We start from the raw sequence: 17,193 nt of genomic DNA, 5'->3' as shown, positions 1-17,193 counted from the left end.
GTTTGTAACCGCCATGCCCTTGTTGTGTGACTTCAGGCAGGTTGCCTGATATCCCTATGCCCTGGCTTCTTCATCTAAACAGAGGGCTGTTTTGGAACGTGCCTGGTGGATTACTGTGAACCTTGAACAACAGGATACAATGCTCCTCCTGTGAGCCTGACATAGTAAGCTGCCAGCAGAGAAGCTTTCACATCGATCGCTTTCTCACTGTAATGATTACAGCGTCCTCTGCCACTTCCCCAGAACGCCATCACTGTCATCCTGGTTATACAAGACCAGACTTCCAAGGAGCAGAGGTGGCAAAGAGCAGTTCCCACTCCTATCAGGGCCGAGTCCTGCCTGGACCCCATGGACCCTGAGCTGTGGGGAAGCTCACTAAGGGCAGCCCCATGGCTCCCTCTGCACTTCGGCCAGCACAGGCCCCAGCCCCATGGCAGGTCTGTGGGGTGTCAGGAGGCCTCTCTGTGGAGGGGGGACTTGCTGCCCAGAGACCTCAGTCCATATGCCACCTGCGGGCAGAGGCTGAGGGCCTGCAGCTCCAGACGCCCAAGCAGCCCAGAAGGAGCAGCCCTGGGGGCTGACTGGGTGCCAATGGAGGGGCCTTCAGACAACCCACAGGCCTGCCATGTGCGCTGGCCCCCCGAAAGGCATCTTAGCAGGGTTGGAGAGCTCGAATCAGTGGGAGGGGCTGCCACTGGAACTGGGGAGACTGTGGAGAAGACCCTGCAGGGTCCTGTGGTTCAAGGTTCTGTGAAGCAACACCAAGACCTTCAGAGGGTGAAGGGCACAGAGCTGGTTAGGTGGGAACACGTTTTGGACTTTGCCCTTCCTGGGCCCTGAGGCCAGCCCAGCACTGGTGGGCAGTAGGGTAGCCTCCTGGCAGCTTTATCCTCAGTGACACAGGAGTGAGGGTGCCCTCCACAGCTGCAGCCCACAGGGGACCCTGGAAGCTGTCGGGTCTGGAGGGACTGGCACCCAATCCCCCCAGACCGGCTCGCTCCTCTGCTTCACAGCTTAGCTTCGTTGACTGTCACTAGAAGGTGCCACCTTCGTCTGAATTCCCCCTCAGCAGTCACATGGGAGAATTGCAAAAAAAAAAAAAACGTTTTAGGAAAGCAAACTACACTGTACTTTCTGGGTCTACTTTTGTTGGCTTCAGTGAATGAAAAGAAAGACTGGAGATGGCAAAACTTTGACCAACAAGCAATTAACTAGGTGGCAGCAAAGGGCACCGAGAGAAAAGATGGATTGCCTGAAACAAATAGGAGCTGGATGGGAGGATGAGGTGACACCGTGCAAGGTGCCCCGGGATAAGGCAGCAGGGCCACGCAAATGCTACCAGGGCACCTCACGCAGCCAGGAGTCAGTTGGGTCACTGGCAGTGTCCCAGGGTGCTCTGAGGGACCCTCCATGCCACGCACCTACTATGCACCCCTCATCCTGCAAAAATTGCACCGAACAGAGCTTTAGTGGACACACCAGGGCAGGGCTGTGCGATTTCCCGCCAGTTTTCCCTGCACTGGTGCATTTCCTTCATTTCACAAGTGTGCTGACTGGGCCTGTAGCTCAAGATCCACAGCAGTGCTTTGCCTCTCAGTGGCTGGTGGGTGTTTCTCGCTCTTTATCCTAAATCCCTATCTGAGTAAGATGGTCATGACTCGGTATCTGGATGGAGAAAGAAGTCCAGAACACTTGGGCCAGCTGTAGTACCTATACCACACCTAGCCTGCTTAAGCACTGAGGCACTAACTCCCAGAAAGCTGTGTCACACGTTCAGTGACTAAGAATTTGCAGCTGAGAGGGACCCTCAGAGATGCTGCTCAGACCCACTGTTATCCAGTGGGGAAACCAAGACTTCAGCATTTGACTAACCCATGACGCCCTGGCTGGCAGGCAATGGGGCTGTCCAACATCCCTGTCTCCATTTCCATGTCAACTCATGTCTTCATCCTCGTCATTCCAGCCCAGATAAGCCCTGAAAATAGCCAGAGTCATTTAAGGAAATGCCTGCAGGTGAGGCTTCTGGGAACTGCATTTTTTCCAGAATACAAAAGCTGCTAGGATTACCCAGTTATATTTAAGTTGGCAAGTCTGAGGCTCCATCTCTCCATACTCCCTCTTCAGCTTCAACCTAGTTGGAAATCTTTTCAGGGCTGGTAATCACCGTAGTAGACAGCAGAGAGGCCAGGTTCTCCTTGTAGTCAGAGCTACACGAGCAGGAGTCTGCTCTATGCTAATGGAGGCCCAGCTGGCTCAGGGGAGCATTTCCATGGAGCCTCCACAGAGGGAGGCAAGATTTCAGGCTCTGCTGGTGTGGGTGGAAAGGAAGGATTTGAAGCAGGAGTTCCCATTGCTATTCAATCACCAAAGAGACTCTTCAGCAGGATCTTCCTCATGTCCAGAGATTAAAATATTTGTGCAGATTTGCATATTCACAGGAGCGTACATGTGTTCATGCAAATAGACATACATGCCCATGTGTGCAAACACATACACACATACCCACACAAGCACACTTTTGATTCTTCCCAGGAAGAATCAGTAATTCTTAAGTAGAGAAAATATATAGTGCTCTTTAGTCTGCAGAATGGTAGGAAGGCCTCTGCATGCCAGGCGGCCCAGGCAGGTCCATGGGGTCACTTACCTTCCTCTTTTCCTCCTCCCTCCCTCCATCCCTCCCTCTCTCTCTTCTGCACTTCCTCCCTCCACCCACCCAGCTCCCCTTGCCCACCCATGTCCTCACAGTTACTTCAGCCTGTTTCCATTCACTCATTGCATCCATGCATCCACTCCATCATTCATCAAGTGTTTATTGGGCTCCTTCTAAATGTCTACTGCACTCTGTGCTCTTAGAACATGTAGAATGCCCTGGTAAAGACAGCCTGCTCTCAGGCAGCTCACATGCTTGCTGAGGAGGTAGACAGGAAGTAAATAATGATGCCACCTCCTGATTGAAGTTTGCAGGATAGACTAAAATGTTAAAGAAGCAACTAATGTTCCTCTGGGGTCTAGTGTGATTAAGTTGGGCTTTCAGGCATGAGTCCAGGCTCAGTGGGGATGAGGTGGGAAAGGGCACTAAGTAGAGGAAGTGCCACCAGCCATGAGAGCACCCCAGTAGGCTCAAGAGCAAGCTGGGACAGAGGACACAGATCCTGCTAAGGAGCAGAGGTTAGATTCCAAGAGCCAAGAAATCTGAGGTTCAGAGACCAGTTCTTGCTGAAGGCAAGGGAGCAGGGCAGCACTGAGAGGCAACTCCACTGGTGAGAAGAAGCTTTCCAGACCAGAGACCATGGTGGGCTGGGTTACATGGGGCAGCACGGGGTGAGCAACTTCTGGCTTTTGTTAACTCTGCCATCCACCCTGTAGTGTAACAACAGCCACAGGACTGTGCCCTCTTTGGGTGCCCCTCTGGGCATGGACGAGAGTTTGGAATTAATGGAGCAAGGTAAGAATTTGCTTTGAAGAGGGACTTTGAGGGGAGGCGTCCAGGGTAGAGCTAATAGGCACATCCACACTGGAGGGAATGGATAAGAAATGACCCAGAGCTTGACTGGGTATGACCTAAGTCAAGCTGCCTGGCACTGTGCCCCTGGGCAGCATGGTTCAGCTGTCATACACTCACTTCAAGGAAGCTGAGCAGACAGAGCCCAGAGGTGCACGTCTCCTGTACCTCAGGAACTGGACAGAGCCACCACCACAGGGGCGGCCTTCCTGGGTACCCTCTGCTTGCCACATGCCCAACAGGAAAGATGAGTAACTTGTCCTGGTCTGGGTTCCACCAAAAGTGCTAGCGGTTTATTTGGAGGTGCTGAATGGAGCCCAGGGTGGGAGGCAGGAGAGGAAGGAGCCAAGAGTGCAGCATGAAGCCAGTTACGTGGCAGGCAGTGCTCCTGGACCCTGCTGGGACCAGATGACCCCCAAGGAAAGGTGGAGCGGGAGGGTCCTACACCAAGTCACCGGCTCAGGGAGCTCCAGGGAATGTCACCCTCTGCTTGCTGTGCGCACAGGCACAGCGGACTTCTAGCATTCTAGAAAGATCCTTTGGGCTCAAGGATGCCGATATGGCATGGTGAAGTCCACAGGAGCACAGTGACATGGCAGGGTCCCTGGGAGGCAGGAGAGCACCACACAAGCACATGGTCAGAACTGGCCCCAAGAGGATGGAAGTGGGAGAAGAGGACCCTGACAGAGTCAGACTTGGTGAGAGGAGCAGTGTTGGTGGTCCAGGTGTGGGGAGAAGAAAGGGCCCTGAGTTCATGCATTTAAAGAGCTCAGCAGGATGTCCAGCCACCAGGAGGCAAAGCAGTGGCCAGCATTACCAGGCTGTCAGGGTCACAGACCAGCCCCCTCCACACACTGCTCCAAACTTCTCTTCTGCCCTACATGGAGACAGCCTTGGACAGGCCTCTGCAGAATTTCTGCAGGGTCTGCAGTCATGTGTCTGCTCCTCTGCCATTGAGTCATTGGTATCTTTATAACACTGGTGCTACCTCCTCACTCCCAGGTGCATTTATTGATTCATTCTTTGCTTCTTTAGCCACCAGCTCCTTTACAAATGCACACCGTCTGACACATTATTTAGGGACTCCTATAGGATATCCACTGCCTGTCAAATGGAAAATCATGAATGTTCTCCACCATTGAATAAATTACTGCCACATGTGTGGTTCAAACAAGCCATCAGGACCTTGGTGGAAGGACCGTGACTGAGAACAGGGTCAGAGAGGCCACCCCTGCATGGATGAGAGTCAGGCACAGCAAATGGTACCACAAAGCAAGCGTGTGAGTCATGGGTTCTCGCTTACCTGTGATCTCCTTGGTGCCTCCATTGGTGTGCTTGAAGCGATCTCCTTCCACTCGGACACTAGGGCAGAGAACATCTGAGAAAAACGAGAGGAAGCAGGGTGATGAGAAAGCATGGCCCTGTCACACTGTGATGTGTGACGCCCAATGGACCCCACCCCACCCAAAGCCTGAGCAGACACGGAGGCGGCTGACAGCTCCACACTCCACTCATGTCCTGGTGACGCACTGCTCTGTCAGGGGGAAATATTAGCAAGCAGCACCCCATCTCCATCGAACTCACAGCCTCGCCCATTGGGGGAGCCAGACACAAAAGCCAGGATTAGCAGCTGGATGGAATAAGTGATGGATATATGGCCGTTGGGGATTCAGGGCACAGGGATGCCACCCAGCCCACAGGACAGAGGAGCTGTCCTGGAAGAGACCCTCTTTAAGGAACAATGGTAAGACTGGACTGGAAAGACAAAGGAACAAAGGAGACACATATGAGGGAACTTCATTTACAAAGGCCAGGACATGCACAGAGACTCTAAGACAATGGGGCGATATAGATGGGACAGGACCAGAAAGGTGTCCCTTAAGTCACCTGATGGAGCTTCAGGCACAATTCCAGAAAAAGACAAATGCCAGAAGGAAAATCTCTCAGTCATACAAAAGTCATAAAATAAAAAGAGGTATTATACTACATTAATATCTTATCTTAAAGTCTTCATGAACCTTCACTTGAAAAAAACAGTTTTTAAAACATGAGCTGTTTTGCTATTTCTACCTCCCTCAGGACAATCGCTGGCTCTGAGCTTCACTGGGTTGGCTCCAAGTGTTGGCTCTGAGACCTGCCAGCCTGCTGGCGTCTATAGGTCCCTAAGTCTGTCTCAGTGTGAGCATCTTGACAGGAGAGACCTTCAAATGCACACCTGCAGCACAGCTGCTCTGGGGACTAGGGGAGGGAGGCACTCTCTCAGATTGAGCACTTGAAGCAGCTGGCTGACCTCAAGCAGACCTAGTCCACCCAGGAAGCAATCTGGCTATCACACATTATGATTTTAATTACACATTACTTAACAGTTCCACCATCCCATCATTTATATGTGCAGTGACCACCTCTCCTATTTGGGGATGTCACTGTTTCTTTGGGGGCCACTAAGTCTCCCTTAGCCCAACAGCAGTGCAGAACAAATGAGATCTCTCCTGATTTGGGAGGAGTTATTTTTAATGCTTATCCTAAAAGGCACCACCAGGTCTGACAAGCCCCATGGAAAGGGTTATTTTGGAAACAGCACCACACTGTCTGTCTAGAACTAAATCTGAAAGAGGATGCAGGCACTGGGCAATATTTAGACAGCTCCACCCAGGGCAGAAGCAGCTGTGGGGTGACTATTAATTGCTTTGACTCTGGCAACCTGCCAGAGGCAGACTGGGGATTACATGTCATTTATGAGTTTACAGCTTAAAAAGAGTTGACTTAGAAGGTTCCATCCTAGCTGGTGAGCAAATCCCTGGAGGCTGGGGCTCAGGGTAGGCTGTACCACTGAGTCTTGTCTGCAAACATTCCATAGGAGGGGGACCTGGCTCCAGTATCCAGACTGCAAGGCCAAGTGGAAGGTCACAGACACAGGAGGGATGGAGTCTCCTCAGGAAAAGGCAGAACTTGACCAACTGCTTTGAGAAATCAACTTCCAAACAACCACAAATCTCTTTCAGGACCTTCACCAAGCTTCCAATGTGCGAGAGGTTCAAGGTGCATTTACAGCTCGTGGGTTGTTAGTCAAGGGGCTCCTGAACTACCTGCTCTGCCAGGGTCTCCAGCAATACTGGCTCTTAGGATTCGCCTGCTTGGTAGGGAGGCAGGCTGAGCCCCTGTCGAACACCTCCTAATTCTGAGTGACCAGGTCACCTCCCACCTTGGATAATGACTCATTCATTTCCACATTTTCTATTCAAACGGAAATACGTACTCAATTCCAGATAGCATCCAAGCTCTGGCCTCATGCTAGGGATGAGGATATGGTTAAAGGATCGTCCCTGTCTCTGCCTCCGGTCACTCTTGAGCCAACTACTGTGAATGGCTCCAAATCCATGAAGGCAAGAAAGTGTGCAAGCTGTGTAGCACCTTCTGTCCCCTTGCTGGAGGCCCTGCCCCTCCATCTTAGAGGTTCTGCTGGGCCTTGTGCCCATGCATCCAGCCTGCGGTCCCAGAGCCAAGGCCACTGTTCCGGTGGGTGGGGTCTCCAGACCCCTAGTTTGCACATGTCTCCACCGTCTTCTCAGCACGAAGTCCACACAGGCCCATTCATGCTGAACCCAAGCGGCCACTGACCCCGGAGCTGAGAAGTGGGTGCTGAACAGCCTCTGGGCACGGCAGTCATTGCTGTCTTGGTGAGCAGTGAGGGTCCGTGGGCCTCTGCCACAGAGGTGCAGCAGCCTGACACCACGGCCTGCTCCTGGCTGAAGAAAAGCCGCTCTAGTTCAGAAGGGCAGAGTTGTCTGCTCACGGAGAGAAGCTGCGGCTGGCTGGCCTAAGCCAACCTGCTTACCAGTCCCCCAGCTCTCCGGGCTGTCCTGCAGCTGGGGAAGGACACGTGGCCAAGCTCCAGCCAAGGAAAGAAATTGCACACGTTTGCTGTGGTTGGAGGGAGGAAGGGGTAGAGATCCCCCTGCCATTAGGGAGAGAGAGCTGGATGGGGTTGGCAACTTTACTTTCCCTCATCCTCTTCCAATGGAGGACATGATGTCCGGGCCTGCCCAGGAGGTTTGAGGAAGCAGGGGAACTCCAAATTCAGCAGCCCCAGCCTGGGTGAAAGCGTGAAAAACAGAACTCGGACCTGTCCAAGCCACTGCCGTCAGCTTCTCCACTTGCAGGCCTCCCCTTCTCATGAGCAGCACCAGTAAGTCAGGGTAAGACCAACTGGAAAGCCAGATTCCCTGCCTGGGTGCCTGAGGACAGCTGATGGGGTGGTGCACATTGAGGCACGTTTTCCTGGTACAGGAGCCACTGGCAGACCAGGTGCCCTTCACTGTCCCAGCAGATATGTATCAGAAAAGGATAATCATTTGGCATCAGCAGAAGAAGCAATTCCAAAATTAAAGATGGGGTTAAGTTCTCAAGAATAAAAATGTATGTAATTTGTTCCTGGTTGGTTGCTTTTCCCTTTTGAAAACATGAGAACATAGAGAAGGAATGCTGCTTAAAGACCCTGCTCCCTTGGAGCACATTTACTGTTGGCCTGTTGACATTTATTTCCCTCAGCTTTAGGTAACTGGAACAAACACCCCAGCCTTCTGGAGAGAAGCCACACAGCATGGGCTCCACTGCACCAGGAGGAAGGGTCGATCAGAGCTGCCACCCTAAGGGGAAACACCAGGCATATATTTCAGTCTTGTAGAAATGCGCTTGAACTTGCCCTTAGCTTACGCACAATGGGAACTGGGCAATGGAGTGTGTGTTTGCATTATTAGGAGGCGGAGGTCTGCACAACATGGTCTCTGGTGTCCTTGTGCTCTGTTGACACATCTATGGATCAGTCCACAGTTCTTACAGCCCTGCCACTCGCTGGCTCTCAGCCATAATTTTTCCAGTTGGGAAAGTAGTTATTGAAGACTCACGGTATACTTCTCATCTGTCCTGGGACTTAATCCCAACTCTCATCCAACAAGGCAGATTTTGTTCCCTTAACACAGATAGACAAAGTGATGCTTAACAGACGTTAGGAAACCACCAGATGGAAGGAGTGACTGCATTTGAATAAATGCCCACCTGAATCGAATCTACAAGTACAGGTGTCAGAACAGAGGTAGAGGACCAGCAGAGGCCAGGGAAGGAGGCCTGGCAGCCCACTGGGAGCGGACAGGAAGCAATCACTGCACATCCATCACCTCTCCACAGCCACTGCTGAGTGCAGCTGACCAGAGAGACAGATGACATTCCAAGTGAGCGGGGAGAGGCAGAGGAGGGAAAGCATGAATCAGACGCCAGCACACACATGACCCTGTTCCTCTGCTGCTCAGAGGCCCACAGGGGAATCATTCATACACCTCCACCTCAGAGAAGTGGCAGGCACTGAGCCAGACACAAGGGCCCCAGGGATAGTGCTAATAAGGCACAATCCTAATGGCTCCTGGGACTAAGTGTCCACATGTGCAGGTATGCGCTGGGCATGCTATGTGGATTGACACTGGGCCTCTCAACTGCTCTGCTGGGGGGAAGTAGTTAAATCAGAACCAGCAAACACATGAAGATGGCTTGCCTTATGCAATAGACACTGCTGCATGCGTGTAAAACAGATCAACACACTTAACTTAATCCTAACCACATTTTTCTGGGGTAGATGCTACTATTTATAGATGCAGAAAGAAGGACGCAAAGAAGTTAGTAACTTGCCCAGGGTCACTAAGCCAGTGAGTGACTAATCGGCATGAAGCCACTGGCACCAGGGTCTCAGCCTGATGCAGCCTCTTCACAGCTCCTGCCCAGGTTCCTCCAGCCAACAGGGACTCAAGTCTGGTCTCCAAAGCCTGCACTGACAGATGGCCAGCCTGACACCTTCTGACGCAGCCCATTCTTCCTTCAGTCCTAACTTGTAGAAGGCTCTTCCTCATTCTGCACCATAGGATTCATTCACTTGCACATGGGGAAGTAGAAGCTCAGAGATGAATGTCTCTAATATCACACTGCTAGCAAACTGCAGAGGAGAAACCATGCACAAGGATCAGATGGAGTCATCTGCTCTCAAGCACGGTCCCTACAATCTCAGCCTTGGAGAGCACCCTGGGAGTGAAAGACTAACCAGCCATCAGTGAGTGGCTACATGGCCTGCATTTATTCCCCTCCTTGGCCCTGCAGGGCAGATGCTGTTGTTCATGTCTTACAGAACAAGTAGCCTTCCTGCATGTCATGAAAGCAGGTGGGGATGCTATTAACCATATCCTTGGGCCATGGTGCAGGTCACGTGAGAAGAGGAAAACAACATCAACCTGGGGCCAGACACTGGGTTCTTACTCCCAGTTCCACATCTACTTCCTATTCTGGAACCTTCTGGAGACTCCTGACTTGCATCTCTCTTCTAGGTCAAAGTTCTGGGCACAGCCACCTCTGCAGAAGCCACAGGTCCTCTGGCTAAATGATCCACATCAAACAGGTTCTTTAAGTTGTAGGGAAGTGTAGTCAGGGTGCCAAGTGATTTGGGATTGTTCATGTATGTAAGAGGCAGCCTGAGAAAATATTTAGCAAAGAAAGAAGTTCTAGAAAGAAAAATCCCCTGGACTTGTTGTCAGCTGCTAATACTAGTCACCAGTCCCCTTCTCCCCATTTTTTGTCACTGTCTCAGAAGCAGCAGGTGCAACAGGAGGTGAGATGGATGTGCTCTGACACAGCCCAGCCCTTCCCGATGGTGAGCTGGGGTGCAGCCATCTTTGTTAGGAGACCAGACAGGGAGGGCAAAGAGTGAGGAGAGGTCCTGCCAGGCCATCTTCTGTCCCAGCCCAAGCACAAGTGCTCTCTAGATAAGGAGGAGCAGAACAGGGCCAGGCCAGGGGAGAAGGTGACCCCAAGACCAATGGGAGGGAGCCAGGGAGTCACACAGACCTCACCTCCTCCATGCCTCCGTCTGTGCCTCTTAGAATCAGGAGAAAACGCGTTGGCCCCTGAAGATTGGAGGGGATGTGGATGGGAAGTTCTGGGTGAGTCCCGGTCACCTAATGAGTGAACGCTCATTCCCTCACTCATTCCTCAGCCAACATGTGTTTTCCAAGTGTCCGGCACAGACGGCCAAGGACAAGGCAAGCATGTGACTGCACAGATGAGGTGGCTCCTTCCCTCTGCAGGCAGGTTCAGGGAGGGAGCAGAGAGCAACAGAGGTGCAAGCGGGACACCATTTGTCCCCTATGGCACAGAGGACATGGCCCCTGCTGTGATGAGGTGATGGACAGTGGCCAGAGTGGACATTCAGTTAGCTGATCTGGCAGGACCTCTGAGATGACTGACACCTGAACTGAGACTTAGAAGGTAAACAGGCCAGCCAAGGTGAGCGCACAACAGGCAGAAGGCACCAGCAAGCACCAAGCCCCGGGCTGGAAGGGCCTGGCTTGTGGAGTGGTGGGGAGGCCATGCTCAGCAGCTGAGGTGGCAGAGGCAGAGAGAGGGAGAGCCCTAAGACCCCAAGCAGGGCTTGAAATTCAGGGTAAGGAAGAGCCCACTGCCCAGGAAGGGGAGGGCAGGTAGGAGGCCCAGTAGAAAGCACCTTGCTACATGGAGCAGGTCACTGTATTAGTGTCACCATCCAAAGACAGCCCAGCATCAGTGACCCAGCTGTCCCAGGAGTTCCTCAGGCTGCTTCCTTCCTGGGGAATGTCCCATGGCCTAGCACCAACAGGCCTCTCCACAGACTGAGGACCGTGCCTAGAAGCAGGAGGAGACGGAGGTGCAGAGGGAAGCTGGTGGGCAGCAGAGCCCTCAGCCAGGGCCACAGGCCCTCAGACACCTTCCACTCCTGCTGCCCAGCAAGGCAGCTGCTCTCAGTCCTCAGAGCCCAGGGGACAGCAAACCCTGCAGAAGCCAGCTCCTCCCCCTCATTGGTCAAATACCCGTCACCTGAGTGAGTGCTCATTCCTTCCCTCATTCCTCAGCCAACCTGAGTTTTCCAAGTGTTTGGCACAGATATAGGCCAAACAACAAGCTCTTTGTCCTCAGTGACTGTTATTCAGCAGAGAAGATGGAGACTGACTGGAAAAGCCATCGATATCCCCAAGTATTGTGTGATTATGACAAGCAGAAAAGACCCAGGCAAGAGCTGGGTGAGGGCAGTGGGCACCCAGCTGGAGAGTCAGGGGTGGGGAGCTTTGAAGCAAAGGCAGAAAGGAGCAGAGGCCCACTGGAGGCGCAGGCAAAGGGCTGGGAGTGGAACATGGACAAATGGCTGTGAGGAAACATCACAATGAGGTGGGTGAAGGGAGTCAAAGGCCCTGAGATGGTGCCTAAGGGCCACAGCAAGATGGGCCACTCTGCAGAGGGGCCTGATGATGAAAGGCAGGGCAGCAGCAGAGAGAACAGTGAGGCCACCCTGACGGTCAGGGGAGGGACACTAGTGGTCGGTGCCCACGCAATGGGTGGAGGAGGGTGAAGGACAGACTCAGATCGACTGTGAAAGCAAGCTGAGCGTGCGTCAGTGGCTGATTAGATGCAGTGTCTGGGAAAGAGAATGTGCTGCCTAGGGTCCCTGGAAGCTGGACCTCTATGCCTGAGTCCAGTGGACACTTTTCATTTGGGATGTCCCTGAGGTGATCAGAAAGCATCTTGAGCTATAAAGCTGGCCTCTGGGTTTAAAGACCCAGCTCTCAGCTAGGCCTCAGGCTAGGGGAGCTGCTGGTGCACAGCAGGGTTTGGGTGAGAACGTTCAGGCAGAAAGAAGGGAAAAGAAGAGTCTGCAAACCAGCTTCCAAGGCTACCAACACTGAAAGGGGCGAGGTGAGGACTGATGGCCACAGAGGCTGGGGAGGGGAGGCCAGCAAGCAGCATGAGCAGGGAGAGGAAGGTCCCAGCTTGCATGGGGCAGGGGGTCCAGTGACAGGGATTGGTCCCCAAAATCAATGCTGTGCTGGTGTCATCCAAGAAGAGGGCAGCACTGACTTGAGAGTTGGCATCTCACCAGTCATTGGCACCCTGAGTGACGGGCAGCAGCGGGAGCAGGTTCAGGGGAAGGTCAGGCAGGCCCTGGAGACAGCAGGGATAGTGGCTGTGTCAGATAAGTTCCCCTTCCCTGACCTCCGGTTCCAGGGACTCTGAACAATCCTCCTCCTACCCTCTGGAAAGGACAGATGAGGGAGTTCTTGGGGAAACGGCAGGAAAACACACATTCTCAGACAGGCCTCTTCTCTTGGCAGCAGGGTCCCTCTTGGGATGCCCAGTCCTCCATGCTCCAGAAGCCTGCCATCCCGTCCCCCAAGACCCTCAGGCAGAAGGGAAGGTAACTGCTGGATCAGTCTGGGAGGGGACAAGGGAAGGAGTCTGAAATTATGCAGATAAGAGTCAGATTTCAGACAAGGAAAAAGTCTGAAGGACCCCAGGTCCAGCCCTGTGGCTTTACAGATAAGAAACTGTGAGGGTGCTCTGACCATCACCTCCTCCCCACAACGTCAGCCCCATGGGGCATCACCTGCTGGGGATGACTGTGAACCTCTGCTCTAGTGCACAGGAAAACCCGCTTCTGGTGCCGTAAAACCCCAAGCCTCATCTGCTGTCTTTGAGGCAAACCTGGCATCCAGCCCCCTGGACTGGCTTCCCCAGGCAGAGACCAGAAGAAGCCCGCATCCTGAGAGCTGGGACCAGGGTGCGAGGGCTGCCAAATCCCAATCACCCCTTCATCACGGCTCAGATTCTGAGAGAGAGAATCGCAAAATCAAAGCAGCATCACATTGCAAATGGACCACAGGAATCGGGGGACAGTTGACTTAGCCCTGAAGAGGAGGTGAGAGTCCACAGCCAAGGCGGGAGGGGAGAAGGGAAGAAACAGGGAGGAGGCAGCTACACATCTGGGGACAAACCTCCAACCTCCTGGTCTCCAGAAAACACAGGACCGGCTGCATGACCCCAAATGCCTTCCTGGGGTGTTCCTGACTCCTCCTGGAGTCTGTGGCTCTAGGGAAGACGGGCAAACAAGATGAGGTGGTGTTTATTTTCTCCAGTCTCAGCCACATTCCCTCCATTAGCATATGGCCTGACCTCAGATATATCTGTGTCTAACCTAAAGGCCCTGACCCCCAAATTAGCCCCAGGGAAGGTGGCAGACCACAGAGACAGAAGGCCCAGAGCCCCAGGAGAGGGCATAGCTTGCTCAGCCCTCCACCATCACCCCACAATGCCACTTGGGAGCAGGTAGCAAGGCTGGGCCACCCTTCGCTGCCTCCCAGGTCACCAGGCAGAGACATTTTCTGCTGGTCCAGGAGATGGGATCCTGCAATGGGCACAGGTTGTACATGAGATAGCTATGGGCAGGCCGGTGGGAATAACCGCCAGCTGCTGAGAGCAGAAACTGAGGGGCTGTCCCTGGAGGCAGGGCTGAGTCCAGGAGGAAGGGCAAGTGGGCAGTACAGGGTCCAGGTGGGGCCTCCCCTCCTCTCCAGGGCACCCCACCTGGGGTGCTGCACCTGGGAGCAGCCTGCAGGCCCCTGAGGGCGAGCACACAGTGGGGCTACCTGTCTCTGTGCTCCTCCATGGCCACCTAGGCCCCACCTGCAGCGGGGGCTCCGTGACACCTGTGCCCCCACACCTTGAGAAGGAAGCGGCACTGGCCCTGAGCTTCACCTTCGGCTCTGAGTGGTTCCTGCGGAACCTCGTCATCACCATGATCCAGACTCTCGGGTGAAGACCCTGCACACATCTCCTACTTAACTCGCCCCTTCGCCCACTCTGGGCTGCTCCGCTTGCTTCCCTGTCCCCTCGTGGTGATCCGGGTGCCGCCCTGCAGTGAAGGGAACTTAAAGCATGAACAGGGCAGTGCCTCCCTGGCGTACACGCCTTCAAGGGACTGAAGGGAACATTCAGTTGGTGAAAAATCCCTTGAGCTCCACACTGAAGGACGCCCAGCACCTGATGGCTTCCCATCCTTCACTGCGGAGTTGAAGGAGGAGCAGAACGGTCTTTACTGCCTTGCTCTTCAATTCAGAATGAAACCCAAACTCTCCCCAGGTCACAAGAAGATCTGGACACTGGCCTCTGTCCACACTCCACTCCATCACCTCATACTCCACAGGATCCAGGGCACTGGCCTCTCGAAGGCCAACCCAGCACCTATACAAATTCAGCAGTTGTCCTGCCCACTCCCAGGCTATGTCCTCAGAGGGGTCCCAAACCACGTGACTCATGAGGAAACCTCTTGTTCTTTCTTACCCTCTTTCCCTGGGCTATGCCCCACGGATGAGGCATGTGCTGTACCTTCCAGCTGTGACTTGAGCTATAATCTTAAGTGCTAGCTTTCTTCCTGGGTTTGTGTTAACTCTCACACTCCCCTGCAAATACACTGTGAGCACCCCTGTGAGCCAAGACTTCCTGACTCTGTGAACAATGCTTGCAGCAAAGCTATAAGATCTTTGCCTTCTTTTGTTTATTTTTTTATCATTCCTGTATTTCAGATGAGGAAACAGATGCTGTGGTCCAACCCTGCAGATGCTGAAAGTACCCACAGAGAGGCTAAATAGTGACTAGGAGGTGATCAATGTCATGCACAGGAACTCAAACCCAGGTCCACCAGCCTAAGCATCTGAGTGTCTCACCATAATAGACACTGCCTTGGCCTCAGGAGTTAGGGTTTGTAAAAGATGAAATAAAAACTTCCACCAGTCTAGATTTGCAAAGATCTGCATGTTGGGTCTACTGGCTCCCTCAAGCTCTCCATCTGTCTTTGTAGATTCATGAGGTGATGTGTAGCCTCCCATCAACAAAACCTGTGAACCTCAGGCTAGACCCCACCACCGTTCAGTGGGGGTGTGACATGTTGCACGGGATGATTATCCACCTGACAGTGAGTTAGTCTGGCTCAGTCAGCGTTTCCTTGAGACACTTCCAACTGCCCTGCCCCCATACCATGGGACCTGCACCATGCAGTGACGGGGACAGTGATGGGAGGTGCTGACATTCAGCTGGACTGCTCAGTGCTGGTGTGGGGCCTGGTGTGAGCGGATCACAGCTGAGAGCTTGTCCTACTAAGTCCTGATGAGCTTCCTAAGGGTAAGTTCTACCCAGAGGACACGAGAAATAAGGAGTGAAGGCAAATGTGGGCCCAGTGCATGCTGGGGCACTCGGTGCTCTCCCTGGTCCAGTGCCATCTGACCAGGTTTCTGTCTACTCTGGGCTCTGGTCAGCCCTTCCTGAGACAGGAACATGAAAGGTGGTGGGGACAGGGTCCAGATTCACTAGGGCCACAGGACCTGCAGATCTCTCTCCTCCAACCTTTACCACATGTCTACGGGACAGGTTTTTTCTTCCTGTTTTCCAGACAAAGCATCAGGTAAAGCCTCCGGCCCAAACCCGCAGAGCTGGTGGGCAGCGGTGGAAGTTCTACAACTGAGGCCTCCTGGACTTTAGAAATATATTCTTTCACCTCCACTTGGTCTCCCCCACAAAAAAATAGAAATAAAGAGAGAGAGAGAGAGAAAGAGAGAGAGAAACAGGAGGGACAATGCCGCCTTTGGATCCAGGTACACCCAGACACCCCTCCAGTTTCACCATGCCCCAGAGAACAGGAGAAGGAACAGCGACCAGGCCCTCTCAGACCCTGCTCCTTTTCTAGACCGTGTTCTGGAGACCTGGGTCCTGGAGTCGCCCTGCCCCCAGATAGCCTGTGCCCACTTCCAGCAGTCCAGTCTCATTGCTCCTCTGTTCTCCACTCACGTGGCCCCTAGAGCAGCTGCTTGTGGGCTACATGGGCCAAACTTGACCTCACATTCTAGGGTGTTCTGGCATGTGCACATGAGACCCTTCTGGTTCCATATCAAGCAGGAGGGACGAGGACAAGAAGCCCAGGCCATGAACTGGGCTGGGCCAGGGTGTGAGTCTCCTTGGGCTACCATGTCTTTGCATGTGGCTTTAAGGAACCCAGGGAATCTGAATTCCAACCTGCCTCCTAGGCTGTCACATGGACATATGCAAGTTAGGATGGAATGGATTTTCCAGGACACTTTCAGATCCCAAGTCTGTGACTTGTAAACAGCACACGCAGCATGCAGTCCTCCTTCTGTCCTCTCACTGCAGGCCACTCGTGGGTCAGGGCCCCATGTGAAGATACAGCCAGGTTCTGCCAGCCCAGGCAGCTCAGGTGAGCAGAACTGTGCATGAAGGCACTCAGCCACACACCAACCTATAAGCCTCGTGGCCTCTGAGCATCTCACTCTCATCCCAACAGAGCACAGGCGGGACAGTGTCTTCTGCTCCCCAGACTTGGGGGGATCCAAGACAGAAGATGCTCATGGTAGAGAACACACGTGCTGGCCAGGTGTGAAGGGCTACCAGCCTGGCCAGGCAGGGGATCCTGAGCAGCCTGCCTGCCTGCCAGCTCCCTCAGGCAGCACCAGCAAGCACCTGGTCTCACCTTGCATCCCCTTTGGCCAGGCCTGCTCACATCTGGTTGGCAGACTGCAGTACATGAGAACCTATCATGAGTAATCAAGCAGAGGAGCTGTCTACATGTCTGCCACCAATCTAGCCAAACAGACTGAGAGAAGGTCTCTGGAAAATACGAGTGAGCACTTCACAAGGAAACTCAAAATGGAAACGCAGATTTTTAATAAATTTATTTTTTTCTGGGCAACTCCAAGTAGACTCTTCCAGGGTGTGGGACAGAAGGAATGGCATTATTATTCTGAACAACTGTCCCTTAGGAGTGCTACAGAAGGCCCTCCATA

The 17,193-nt window shown here is 53.3% G+C and overlaps 1 protein-coding gene across 1 annotated transcript in view; it reads right to left on the bottom strand.

Annotated features, from left to right (window-relative positions):
- Window positions 1-17,193, bottom strand: part of Col22a1 (collagen type XXII alpha 1 chain) — a 235,778-nt gene that overhangs the window by 179,591 nt on the left and 38,994 nt on the right. Inside the window, exon 4 of the mRNA XM_047525428.1 lies at window positions 4,806-4,880. Within this exon, the coding sequence (XP_047381384.1) occupies window positions 4,806-4,880 (75 nt within the window). The remainder of the gene's footprint in view (window positions 1-4,805; window positions 4,881-17,193) is intronic.

This window comes from Sciurus carolinensis, chromosome 1 (genome assembly GCF_902686445.1).
Source record: "Sciurus carolinensis chromosome 1, mSciCar1.2, whole genome shotgun sequence".
Lineage (NCBI taxonomy): Eukaryota > Metazoa > Chordata > Mammalia > Rodentia > Sciuridae > Sciurus > Sciurus carolinensis.
Note: the sequence above shows the minus strand (reverse complement) of the source record. Positions and strands in the feature narration are given on the sequence as shown.